Here is a 14,092-nt window from a genome sequence, read left to right on the forward strand (position 1 = left end):
TGCATGTTGAGGGGCCAGCCATGCCTCATGCTTACAGGGCACATGTATCTATGCCTTATGCATCACCTTTTGGTCCAAAAATGATGCCAATTACAGGGACTGTCCCAATGGACAAACATGGGGGAAAACATGTTGAGATGCACACACATGCATCAAAGTCTCGTGACTTCAAAGCCGGAGACAAATCTGTGAAGTTTGACACATATCATGGAGAATATGATGCATCAAAGGCACTTGCTTTTATTGCCCAGTTTGATATTGCTTTCAGTGATGAGGATTTCACTCAGAAATCCATGATCCGGCATGTAAGCATGTTCATGAAAGGCACTGCTGCCCATTGGTGGCTCACGGAGAAGCTCTCACCGAATCCTGTTAGATCATGGGAAGAGTTCAAGGAGAGGTTCTATGCTCAATTCTTGCCTCCCAATGCATTGAATGAGATAACAATGAAGTGGGATTGGGTAAAGCAAAATGAGGGGGAATCGGTAAATGCATATGTACAAAAGTTTTGGAAAGTGCTCTTGGAGGTGTCTCCATTTATGCATGTCACCGAGGCGGAAAGGAAGAGAAGGTTTCAATCGGGATTGCAACCCGTGTACAAAGCGGGATTACAAATGTATCCTGGTCATACCTTACACCAATTAATCGCAGCTGCCACCGCCACCGAGCAATTGGAACTCAAATTGGGTCGATCCAATAAGGCTAAACCCTCATTTCAAGGCAAAGAGAGGGCTTTCCAAAACCTGCAAAATGATGGACAGCCACCTAAAAGGGACCAAAACCAAGCCAAATCAGGTCCAAAAGCTGAAAATAAGTTTGCTAACAAGCGCCCTTATAAGCCGGCAAACTTTGGTCTTAGTGCTGAGAAGAAGGAGCAATATATGCGTGAAGGCAAATGCTTTACTTGTGGCAGCACTGAGCACATGGCAAGAGCATGCCCAAATAAGAAGAACAAAGCTGAAAATGCTAATGTACCGAAGCCTAATGTGCATATGGTTCCGGATGTGCAGGGCAACACTTCACATGATAGCAAAGATAGGGTTGTATGTAAAGCTTGGGGACAGCTCAAAGATCAACCTGCTTTGTTCATGTTTGATGATTGTGCATCGGAGAATTTCATATCCACTCAGATGGCAGCTGCTTTGGGTATTGAAGTGGAGGACATGGGTCCTCAAATTGAAGCAGGGGCTGCCTTTGTTGGTAGAGAAGTGCAGGTCATGTCTATTTTTGGCAAGTTGCGCATACACATTCAAGGCTATGTGGATCATGAGGATTTTCTTGTGGCGTCTTGGAATGGCTGTGATGTATTGCTTGGAAAGCCTTGGCATACACGTATTGATCCGTGCAAGGCTTACAAGACTAATAGGATCACCTTCATACATAAAGGCCGAGAACATGTAATTGATGCTGGTGAAGAGGGTGATACCATTCCCCTTGTATCTCATGTACAAATTAAGAAAGTAATGAAAAAGAGTATTTTGCGTACTTGATTTTTGTACGAGATCATGTTGAGAAAAATAATGTACATGTAAACACTCTTAGTAATGATAGGCTGAAATTTTTGCAAGAGCACAATGATTGTTTTGCTGATGAGTTACCAAATGAGTTACCACCTGTGCCACCGGAAGATCATCGCATTGATCTTGTGCCGGGTAGCTCACCACCTAATAGGCCAGCCTATCGTGTAAGTGCATCCCAAAAAGAGGAGATCATGAAGCAAGTGAATGAGCTTCTTGAGAAGGGTTTGGTTCAGCCAAGCTCTTCTCCATATTGTTCACCCGTCCTCTTGGTTCAAAAGAAGGATGGATCCTTTCGTATGTGTGTGGATTATAGAGCTTTGAATAAGCTTACCATCAAGAATCGGTTTCCGATTCCACGCATAGACGACATCCTTGACAAGTTGGATGGATCGGCATGCTTTAGCCGAATTGATCTCAAGAGTGGATATCATCAAGTGCGTGTAGTGCCTCAGGATGTACACAAAACTGCTTTCAGGACAGCATTTGGGCTTTATGAGTATCTTGTTATGCCTTTTGGTCTTACAAATGCCCCGGCTACATTCAATAGAATGATGGATCGCATATTCCGTGGGTACAGGAAATTTACAGGTGTCTTCTTTGATGACATCCTAGTCTTCTCGAAGACCGAAGAAGAGCATAAAGCTCATTTGGCTATTGTTTTTGAAGAGCTCCATAAGCATAAACTCTTCATAAATGCAAAGAAGAGTGAGTTCTTCTTGTCAGAGATACATTATCTTGGGCATATTGTGTCCAAAGATGGAGTGCGAATGGATCCTGCAAAGATTGATGCAATTCGGAATTGGCCCGAATTGAGTTCGGTGCATGAGATCCGCAGTTTTCTTGGATTATGCTCTTACTACCGCAGGTTCATTCGGCACTTTGCATGGATTGCTTCTCCTTTGCATGATTTGACAAAGAAGAAGGCCGTGTTCAAATGGACTAATGTAGAGAGAGATGCATTCCTCAAATTGAAAGATGCAACTACTCATGGTCCAGTGTTGATTGTTCCGGATTTGCAAAAGCCTTTTTGTGTGGAATGTGATGCATCTGGAAATTGCATAGGGACTGTCCTTAATCAAGAGGGACATGCCGTGGCTTATGAGAGTCGTAGATTGCATAATGCAGAGCTATCTCTTGGCATTTATGAGAAAGAGCTCTTGGCTGTAATTCATGCACTTACTATATGGAAACATTACCTTCTTGGGGCTGATTTCACTGTGAAGACAGATCACCAGAGTTTGAGATATTTTCTTACTCAAACTAAATTGTCAGAGAAGCATATGAGGATGGCCAATTTCCTCTCTATGTTTCATTTTCAGATCTTGCACACCCCGGGAAAGAAGAATGTAGTGGCCGATGCATTGTCACGAAAGCCGTATGTAGCAGCTATCTCGGTTGCCTCTCATGGGGACTTGTCTACCATGCGTGATTTGTATCATACGGATGCTGATTTTGCCACTATTTGGGCTGATTTGATGGCTGGTCATGCACATGCCTCATATGTGATCAAAGAGGGTTATCTCATGAAAGATAATTGCCTATGTGTGGTGTCTGACATGAGGCAAAAGGTTTTGGATGAGTGCCATGCTCCTCCATATGCTGGTCATAGAGGCATAATGCCTACTACGCACATGATTGAGCGGTATTTCTTTTGGCCAGGTATGCGGAAGGATATAGAGGCACATGTACGTGCATGTATCACCTGTCAAAAGGTCAAATTTGATAGGCAAAAGGCACCAGGTTTGCTTCAGCCATTGCCTATTCCCACGCAGCCATGGGAAAGTATTACAATGGATTTCATTATGGACTTGCCACGTACCCAACAGGGTAATGATGCAATTTGGACAATTGTGGACAGGTTTAGCAAGCAAGCTCATTTCTTGCCGGTCAAAAAGACCATCAAAGCTGAGCATATGGTTAAAATATATCTTGCAGAAGTGTTCAAACATCATGGAATGCCGAAGTCCATTGTGGGGGATAGAGATCCCAGGACTACAAGTCTCTTTTGGCGGGCCTTATTTGATAATATGGATACCAAATTGGACTTCTCATCAGCTTATCAACGGATGGGCAAAGTGAGGCTGCAAATTCAGCCGTGTTGGATCTCTTGAAATGTTATGTGGCGGATCAGAAGTCTTCTTGGGAGAAGTACTTATCGCTTGTGGAATTTGCATACAACAACACAGTGCATGCATCTACGGGAAAGGCCCCGTTTGAGATTGTTTATGGTAAGGTGGTTTTGCCACCCATCCTTCGCACAAAGGATGAGATATTTGCAGCTGATGAGTATGTAAGAGACTTGGATATTGCTTTTGCTCAGGTGCGGACAGCCATTGCAAGGTCACAAGACAAGCATAAAAAGGCTGCCGACAAGCATAGAAGGCAATTGGATGTTAAAGAGAATGATTGGGTATTGCTGAAATTTGAGAAAGCAAGACTTGCAAAGAGGCCTGGCAAAGAGGGTGCATATCCTAAGCTTGCAACCAGGTACTATGGACCTTTTCGAGTGATCGAGAAGATCAATGAAGTGGCTTTCAGATTGGCATTACCTAGTCATTGGCACATACACAATGCTTTTCATGTGAGTCTCCTTCGCAAGTATGTAGGGCCGGAGCCCAGTGAAATGGTCATTGAGGATCCACCAGAAGTGGATGAGCTTGAGGAGATCTTGCAGCCAGAACAGATTGTGTATCACAAGGAACGCAAGCTTGCTGCAGGCAAAGTTGTGAGGCGTTACCTTGTGAAGTTTAAGAACTATCTTCCCATTGATGCTAAATGGGTAGATGAAGAGTTCTTCAAAGATTGCCCGCATGTGCTTCAGACATATTTGGATGCATTTCAGTTGCGGACAACTGTTTAGAAGCGGGGGGGAATGTCACCATTTGGCCACCCAAATGGTTCACTCTTGCTTTCACACTATGTACATATTGGATTGGTGTCCATGGCTTATGGAATATGCCTATGCAGGTGATTGACACGTGTCATGCTGTATAGTTGGATATGATATTCCGCTGGGACTTGATGTTATCATGCCCGGAATATCTGGAGGACTTGGCTTTCCGCTGGGACTTGTGCCTTTGTGTACATGCCCGGAAACGCCTGGAGGACTTGGCTTTCCGCTGGGACTTGTGCCTTTGTGTACATGCCCGGAAACGCCTAGAGGATTGGCTTTCCACTGGGTCTGGTATTGCGTATACTTGCCTGGAAACGCCTGGTCTTATATGGTTTCATGAACGGAAATTGCTCATGCCAATGCTGCATTGCATAGCATCTTTATGTGCTTGCCTGCAAATGAAATTGCATGCTGTTTTCATGCTTGCATGACCTATGTGTAGTTCCGGGCTAGGGGACGCCCGCCTGTGAACCGTGCGTGTGAAACTGTCTGCTGACATGGTTGTGTGGCATGTGAACAGGTGGTAAGTATTACCCAAATCTAGGCTCAAATAGCCCTTAGGACTTAGCCAATATTTATAAGTGAGTGCGTTCCCACTTCATTAAAGTTTGGGCGCCCAAAAGTCACTTATAAATTATGACTGCTTCCAAGTTCACACTCACTGAAGTCCCGAGGCGGACAAGACTCAATGTCCAGGACCTGATCCTCCCCTTTTACTCACAAATGGGCATCTCCCCATGTCCCTTCACCTGATTGGACCCCAATTCACTTACTTATTAAGAGAAATTCGTGTTTTCTCTTCATGAGGATTTTTGGAGGCTGAAAACTCTGTTTTTCCACCATTTCTCTCCATTTCCAAGCTCTCCATAGCCATACCCAACTTGCTAGGGTGTTTTCCAAGCTTCCAAGAGTGTTTCCAAGTGCTAATCACTCTCCTACTCACTCCCAATGACTGAAATTCAGCAAAACAGCTCTCATTTTTGCTGTAATTTCTGGTCCTTTTGCTGAAAACCCTAATTTTAGCCTTCCTTTCTCAAGTTGAACCATAGGGGAAGCTTTCCCAAGGTTCCCTTCATCCTCTTGAAGACTTTTGTCGCGAAGGATTGCGGCAAATCGAAGATATCAACACTTCTAAAGCTTCCAACGCGAAGGCTTCCGCTTGCAACAACTTCTATGAAGACTGGTAAGCTAATTGGACAATGTGTTGTCATTACTTACTCAGTAGAAGGGCAGGACTCCTTGTTTAGCCGCCCTGTGTAGTATTTCTCTTGTCCTATGTGCTCTTGAAGATGTTGCTACCTTGCTTGGTAGAACATAGAGCCAATGGTAGAGAATATGGGCACTGAAGTCGGGCCGGGCATCAAGGCAGCTCCTTGGTGATCTACATCGACATACCATTGTTTTCTAAATGCTGAATTTCATATGCATTGGCATGGAGGATTTGGCAATGGATGCCCGTGAAACTATGTATTGAATTTCTCCAATAGTAATACAATTTACTCAAGGGAGGGGTCGGCCGTTCCGGCTCATTGTGTGCCTCTTGTCAATTCAGCAATTTACTTCTTGTATTTGAGCAAGTGTCCTTCAAATCTTAGTGTATTTAAGTGTATTGATTAGCATTGTGTTCAACCAAGTTACAGGCAAGACTCCTCAAACTCCTTTCCTGCTCACGAAATCCCTCCAATCTGCTATGAGCTGCCTCCTGCAAAAAGTTGTTGATCTCACCAAGGCTCGCATCCAAAATGCATGCAACAAAGCCTGATGTAAAATCCAATCCCGTCCAAATCTACTCTATTCTTCTGCAGATCTCAGGGTCTGAATAAGGTTGTCTAGGATTCTAGAGCTCGCATGCTTGTGCTGCCTCCTGGGGTCATCTAGTGTCATAATAATTGGAGCATGATCCGAGAAAGTAGTGCCCACCAAGATTCCGATCATGCCCCCATGGCCGCAAGCCCACTCATCCACATAAAATCTGTCTAGTCTAGAGAGGTTGAGGCCGGTGCTCCTCTTGTCAGACCGGGAGAAACACAGGCTCCCGGGGCTACATCCAAACTCTCGAAGATGCCAAGGATTCAGACCCTTGAGTGCCATGATCAACTCCTCCCATGTAGAGTACTTTGAGCCTGAAACTGTGGTTGTGCGTCCTCCAAGTCTGTCCTGTGTTGCCTCTATTATGTTGAAGTCTTCGCCCATGCATGAGAAGTCAGCAGCCTGAGGAAGGGCCTGACGAACCGTGTTCCAGAATATGTCTCTACCTGTTGCGGCATTCGGGGCATAGACATTAAGGACGCCGTCGCAATCCTCTCCGATCATAATGGTAATGCACTGTGCTTGCCTAGGGACTATGACACCTGAGCGTGTCACTGTCGGTAGGAGCTCCTCACTGATAGAAATACAAACTCCTCCTTGCATCCCCAAGGGACCAGAAGAGGGAGACCAAAAAGTGTGGCTTATGCTTGGTAAAATCTTCCCACAGTGGCGGGAATGCCCCTTGGAGAGATGGTGCTCCTGGAGGAAAAGAATGTCGATGGGTCTCCCGACTGTAGCTCTGTGCAGCTCACCTTTGACGACGCCCCGCCTCTGAAAGCACTGAGGCCTCCCTAAACCCTGAATGTTCATGATGCAAACCGCATATCTATCTCTGTGGGAAATGGAACTATCGGAACTGCCTTCCACTCCAAGAGTCTTGGGCGTGGGTTTAGATGGGGAGTAATCACTTACAGTCCTAGGGCGAAGGTGCGCCAAGTGCGAGGGGTATTGCGACTGAGATATGGAGGAACACAAAAAGGAGCATCTCCAGGCTGGAGGCTACCATATCCCTGTCCTGGTCCCTATGGCCTGAGCCTCTTAGCTCCATCCTAGCCAAGGGCCAGAGGTGGGTGAGCACATCAGTGATGCGAAGATCGTGGAGATAATGTGAAAGCTCGACTGCCTGTCGCTGAATGCCGGGAGCCACCGACTCTGAGTCCTACTCCGTCTCTGGGACTGCACTCAAAGGAAAAGAGAAGATCATCGCACCACTCTTTGGTGTAGAAGGTCTGGAACGATGGAACACCACACATATCCGAATGGGCTCAACTCTCCTTAAAAAGATCTGTCCCTTCCACGGGAAGGCAGCGGAAGAAACTAAAGTCCATTGGGAGCCCCAAGATCCTGGGGGGCCCACCTCGGGACTCTGGCGGGAGAGTCCTCACCGGGGAAGCAGCGATGGTCATCTTTAGTGGCTTTGAGAATGTATGGATCAAGCGGTGAACGGAACTCGTTGGCTGCCTCTGCTCCAGGTCGGGTGCCGCTGGAGGGCAACGGGAGTGCTCTGGAGAGGCAGAGGGAGGGCGGGGTTCTGGCTCAGAGGAAGAGAATGGGGCAAAGGGGACCGCTGCAGGAAAAGTTGGAGGCGAGGGTGGGGGAGGAGGGGGGGGTGGGAGGCGGATGGGGGTGGGGAGGAGGCGGAAGAGGCTGTGTTCTGTTCTGTTCTGTGGCCAGTGGGCATTGTGGCTATGGCGGGCAAAGGACAGAGAGAGAGACTAATAGTGGGTGAGAAAAATGGAAGTGGTGGCCCAGAGACCCCAGAGCCTTGGTTTTTTTTCCTTTGGGGGTGGGAGGACAGTGCAGGTGAAGCAGCAGCCAGATGCAGATGGGGCAGTGGCAGTCCTGCAGATGTGAGGTGGGGCAGCATGATCGTCTGCAGATAGGTAAGGTTGTGTGGCAGCACGCAGGGCACGTGAGTGGGACAGGGCACATGGGCGGCAACAGGCAGGGCACACTGGTGGCGCAACTCCAGTGGGAAGCGAGATAGGGGGCTTATGCTGGCAGCACAAAGTAGGAGGGGTGGCACAGCATGGACATTCACTTCTTTGTCATTAGAGAGAGAGAGAGAGAGAGAAAGAAAGAAAGAAAGATTTTATTAACGTCTTCCAAAAGACCGAACTCGGCCTATGAGACAAATCGGTGTACCTGTATGGGGTATCCTCTGTCATCCCAACAAAATGAAAAAGTACTGAACTAAAAAGCTGAATCTGGGTGTGCAATAAGTACAATGAGTGGGGGGAGGGGATGGAGCTCTACTACTAGGAGAATGCAAAGCTATATGCATGGAGTATACAATCATGATATGCAACCTAGCTAGCTCCATCCTGTACCATACTGGGGGTATAAAATGGTATACATCAATGAAGGGGGTGTCCACAGCTCCCTGAAGAACATGCCTGGGTGTGCTCTGAAGCGAGCCAGTCGCTCCGCACCCTCTCTGTGAAACTGAGCTCTGATCTCTGTCATCTCTCTCTGGTATAGGCGTGGTGTCCGAAAGCCAGGTATCCTCTGTCTCCTGCGGGCTCTGAGTGTCTCTGCTCTCTGGAGAGTAATTCCCTGCCATGCAGGGGTTGGGAGTGGGATGGATCTCTGAAAAAATGTAGTAATCTGTGTCTGTCGTCCCCCCTCTGGAGCTGTCTGAGCCTGTAATGATGTCTCTCTGTGGCGCTGTATGTCTAGAATGAATCTCCCCAGTATGCGCTGGTCTGCTGCCTCAAAGATCTGGCGTAGGGAATGTGGCTCTCTGAATAAAATGGGATCTCCCTCTCTGATGGCTGTACATGCGTGGTCCGAACCCAGCTCGGAAGAGGCAGTGGAACCTCCCCCGAATCTCATAGTACACGGGGCATCAGCATATGTAATGGTCCTCTGTCTTGGGCTGTGTGTGACAGAGCTGGCTTATCCTATCCTCTGGTGCGGCCGCCTTAGGCCCATATCTGGCAGTCTCCACTCTCAGCTGGTGGGACGAGGTGCGGATCTGGCCGATCGCACATCTCACCCCAAAGGATAGGTGTATGTCCATGTAGCGTGGACGGATGATGAACCCATCCTCTATCAGGCATAGGAGGTGATCTCTGCAGAAGGCCATCTTTGTCCCCAGTGGACGACTAAGTGAACTCCATGTCCTCTGAGTATCCAGTCTGACAATGTCCTTCCTGATACCCCTGTTCCGCTCTGTGCGGCTGAGAGCAAATGACGGGGCCTCTATGCTGTACTGGAAGGGGGGGAGTGCCTCCATCTGCATACCGTGCATGCCAAACCAAGTGCCTACCTGTGCATACCAGCACTCTGTATCTCCCTCAAGTGTCAACTGTCTCGAGGACTCTAGGGATAGCTGGGGGTATCTATCAAGCGGAAGCTCCCATAGCCTATGCCAGTATGTCACTGTCTGGAATAGAGCCTCTATGATTATCGGTGCAGCGCCCATCTCTGCCCGCACAATCTCATGTGGCATTGATGGTTTACTCCTAATCATGCGTGAGATCATCGCCACTAGGGGCCTCTCCATGGGCTTCCACCCATCATATACCTCCTCTGTATCTATCTCGGCCGGCTCTCTCCTCTGTCTTCTCCTGTGGTATAAGCTAGGACCCCAGATGGGGGCACCATACAGTAGTGCAGGTGTAAGTAGAGTATCAAATAGCCAAAGCTTCGTCCTCGGCTCCTGAAACTGTATCTGTGAGCATAGCCTCTCTAGTGAGCCAAGGGCTGCATATCCCCTCGTCAATCTAGTGTTGGCCGCCTACCGCATTGAGAAATGAGGTCCAGCAAAAGTGATCCCAAGGTATACATATGAGTTAACATACTCCACAGGCTCTCCACTGTATGTAAACTGTACTGCAGATCTAGTTATCCACTGTGAGGAGGTGTTAAAGATCATGACCTTGGTCTTTCCAAGGTTCACAGTAAGGTCCCGGTCCTCGCAAAAGGCCCGTAATGCATCCAAATGCCTCTGCAGCCCCTCTGGTGAATCAGAAATAAGAACAATATCATCTGCATACAAGAGGATCGGTATCAAGACTCCTGCCAAATGTGCTCCTGGTCCTCCCTGTCTGGCTATGTAATCCGAGATCTCGTCAATGTATAGACCAAATAGAGTAGGAGACAAGGGGCAGCCCTCCTTCACCCCAATAGTGCTGTGTATGATCTCTGAGTCACCTCATGGAGCCCGTACTCTGCCTGTGACTGACTCACAGAGTGTAATGATCCCCCATAGCATCTCTGCTGGCACTCCCATATCTTGCAGGGACAGTGTCAAAAGCTTTGCGGATATCCACAAAGAAGCAGTATATCCATTGCCCGTGAGCTCTCCCCTCCTCAATGATCCCCCGTAGTGTAAAGATATGATCTAGTGTGGAGTGCCCTCTCTAGAAGCTTGCCTGCCCCGGTGCTCTGAGTCTCTGCTCCTCGGACCATCTACTAAGCTCATGCTCCAAAATCGAACCATAAATCTTGGCCAAGGTGTGACCAATCATGATAGTCCTATAGTTGTTGGGGTCCATGGGGTCACCTGCTTTCAAGATAGGTACAATAGTTGTTGGGGTCCATGGGGTCACCTGCTTTCAAGATAGGTACAATAGTATTCGATGACCAGCTGACGGGGAAGCCTTCACATAAAGCCCTGTTAAACATGTGAACCAGTAAAGGGGCTAGCGTGTCTCTAGCATGGGAGAAATGCTCGGTGAGGAGTCCATCACGATCCTGTGCTCTCCCAGTCTGCATCCTGTCAATAGCATCTCTCACCATGCTGAGGTGAAAGAAGGAAGAGTGTGGGGGACGAGGTTCGGGTGTATGGGGGAGAGGTGGCTGCTCGGGGACATGGTAGAGAGAGGTGACATAGGTGTGCTAGGTGCTGGGTGAAGTAATCGGAGTTGGAAGGCGATGATCCTGGAAGATCCTCCAATAGTCCCTTCCAAGAAATAGTTGGTATAGCTCCTGCTCAAGCCTTGCTAGGTAGGCTCTCTTCTTTCTCCGTGTGAGATGTCGAAAGATCACTCGCGCCTGCTGGAGAGTGGTGGATCCTAGTGCCATCTCCCGATGTAGATGGGCTCGGGTATCACGACATTCCTCGTCGTACCAGCTATTCTGTGGGACAGTCTGTCCTGGCGATGTAGGGGTGGCTCTGGAGTGTGGGAAGGCGGCTGCAGCGGACGTATGGAGGGTGGCTGAGAGGTGTGTAGTAAGCTCATCAAGTGGGATGTGGGGGTCGAGGTCGGAGAGGATGCGGTAGACGTGATCATAATAGATGGAAGAGGTCTCTCTCGTAAAGTGGTATCTCGGACGGTGATGGGGCAAAGCAGGTGGTTGCATGGTGTATCAGCCTGTGAGTGAGAAGGCCAGGGATGCATGGTCGGCTGCAATGCCGATGGGGTGAGGAGAGATGGTAAACTCCGAAATGAGTGGGATCAAAGAGAGGGATCCCATTAGGTGGTCCACTGTACGAGCTCCATGTCCGAAGGGGTAGAAGGTGAAGGAGTTGGATCTAGGCCATCTAGCCAGGCCATTATAAATGGCTAGCCTATGAGCCCCGCCGAGGGCTGAGAGATACTCTCCATAGTCTGTGCGGGCTGCTGTATCCTATGATGTCCGCTCCAGATCTGTACCCATTGTGTCAATCTCCTGGTACATGGGATCATCTGTCTCAAAGAAGGGTACCTGTGCACCTGCGGTGCGGGCATTGAAGTCTCCAGCCAGGAGGATGTCCCCTAGACTGGAAAACTTCATAATGTCACCATAAAGGGGCAGGTACGGGGACACTCTCCATGGGTGGCATATTTAGAATTGGAGGGTGCAAAGTATGATGTATCACACTGCAAGGTAGGTGTCTCGGGCCCTCTCTGTTTGGATCCTCACCCACAAAAACCATGCGGCCTCATCCCGTCCTACCACCTGTATCACATGTTGAAGCTCCTCCCTGTATAATAAAGAAGAGAGAGAGAGAGAGAGAGAGAGAGAGAGAGAGAGAGAGAGAGCTAACTTCTGCTTACATAGTTAAATGCAAGTCTTGGAAGCCTCATGAGGGACCCTCCCCCTTTTGTGCCAACAAATACATCAGTGGGGAAAGCGGTAACTTTACTTTTGGAGACCGAGGTGAAGATGGTTGCTGTTCTTGAAATGAAGAAAAGCTATGTTCTTGCAAAAGATGCGAATAATAAATTAGTAGGTTTTTTGACATTAAAAAGAGTGCTTAGCTTGAAAGTTGACTATCCAAATCTATTGATGAATAGAATGAAGCAATTCTTGATAGAATCAGCAAAAGAAGATGTGACATAATTGCCCTGAATTGATTGTGTTGTAAATTATGGTTTTGTTCAATAACAAGTTGTATCAACATGTCAAAGTAAATTTTTTTTGGGGGGGGGGGGGTGGTGTGTGTGTGTGTGTGTGTGTGAGTGGACAGAAACTACCCTTTACGCTCACGCATGCGTGCGTGCATGTGCATGCACAAGATAAGTAAGACCATTACGGTTATGAGTTTGGAAGCATGCATGCATGAGTTTTCGGGGGCATGAAAAAACTTTCTTTGTTGTGTTAAACGTAATGGCGAAACAGCCACAACTAATTCCAGTGCATGTATGTGATAATTCCTTGTCTTGTGTAACATATATTGTATGTCTTCTGTAAGGGTTTCTTGCTTATTGTGAGCAATTCAAGGCAATAAAAAATCCACATCAGATTCATTATGAGTGGGGCGGTCTTGTGTAACGTATATTATAGCTCTTCAGTAAGGGTTTCATGCTTATTGTGCAATTCAAGGCAATCTTTTTTAGGACAATCCAAGTCTTATGTGTTAATGTAGGTTCTTCAAAGTTGCTGTCCAGCTTTCCTTGTGAAGTTCAGCAGTTCTCACTGGTTTTACTTGGTTAGGATTGTAGCATGTACACAAGGCCAACAATATTATGATTGACAATGTGCTGATTTTTTGCTATTTGGATAACCCTCAGAGCTTCAAATTTTCGTCTTATCCATTTGTGCTCCCTAGGCAGCTAGGGTAATCGTACACAGAAAAGTGCCCCCCCCCCCCCCCCCCCCCCCCCACCAAAAAAAAAGAACTTCTTTCCTTCTTTTGTCAATGGCTTGGAAATGTTCTACCTTTAGTGGCTTTGTGAATCCCACCCCACCCCCCAGCTGTTTGGTTCCTGCCCCACATGAAGGGAAGCAGATGCCTTTTAGTTTTCTTCTATTCCCTCAAACTGCAGAGGCTTGATTTCTTATGCTTGGTGGTTTAGATAAAGCTTTTGATCAACTATATGCCAGATATGTGTCCTTGATTTGGGTTTTGTGCAGAAGCTTGTGCTTACATGGCAAGTGGGTACTCAATAATGGCCAGGTGGGGGTCCACCAAGTGGACATTCGGAGGCAAAAAGGCTTCAGACTTAAAAGTGTCCACATATGAACAAAGTTTAGCTCTTAGAACTTGAGCCCTTGTCAATGTCTTGGAAATGTTCTGCCTTTAGTGGCTTTGCAAATGATGTCTTGCTTGCAACACAAGGTATATCTTCTTGTAGTGATAGTGGCGCTGGTCATAGCGCTCTTCATCCATGGAGAACATTTGGTTATAGTGCTCTCTGTAATAGATTGAGCTTTTGGGCCCACATGGAGCTTTCAAGATGCCCATTTGGGCCCAAGAACACAATGACCAAGTGTTTCGGAGTAAATTCCACCTACCTTATGTACAGAACGTTATAGAGTTTAGGGTTCACACAAGGATGCAGCCTATTTTGCAGTGTGCTACCTAAGGTAAAACATCACACAGATCAGTCTCTTTGATAGGCTCAAGTACACAGGTGCTACTTACCAAGTGACCTATCTGAGTTATGTATTCACTCCACATTTCAACTATGTTCATTGAATTATTTTACTTGAGGTT

The 14,092-nt window shown here is 47.3% G+C and overlaps 1 protein-coding gene across 3 annotated transcripts in view; it reads left to right on the forward strand.

Moving 5' to 3' along the window:
• The window catches only part of LOC147624108 (pentatricopeptide repeat-containing protein At5g10690-like), a 56,926-nt gene extending 44,371 nt beyond the window's left edge, over nucleotides 1-12,555 (forward strand). For 2 of the 3 annotated variants that reach the window (XM_086820770.1, XM_086820773.1), the window contains exon 12: nucleotides 12,214-12,555. In XM_086820770.1, coding sequence (XP_086676896.1) covers nucleotides 12,214-12,495 — 282 coding nt within the window. In that variant the 3' untranslated portion in view covers nucleotides 12,496-12,555. The remainder of the gene's footprint in view (nucleotides 1-12,213) is intronic. The other variant, XM_086820771.1, reaches the window with a different exon arrangement.
• Nucleotides 12,556-14,092: the final 1,537 nt, after the last annotated feature.

This window comes from Cibotium barometz, chromosome 26, assembly GCF_041138505.1.
Source record: "Cibotium barometz isolate CiBa-2024 chromosome 26, ASM4113850v1, whole genome shotgun sequence".
In the NCBI taxonomy this organism is placed as follows: Eukaryota; Viridiplantae; Streptophyta; class Polypodiopsida; order Cyatheales; family Cibotiaceae; genus Cibotium; species Cibotium barometz.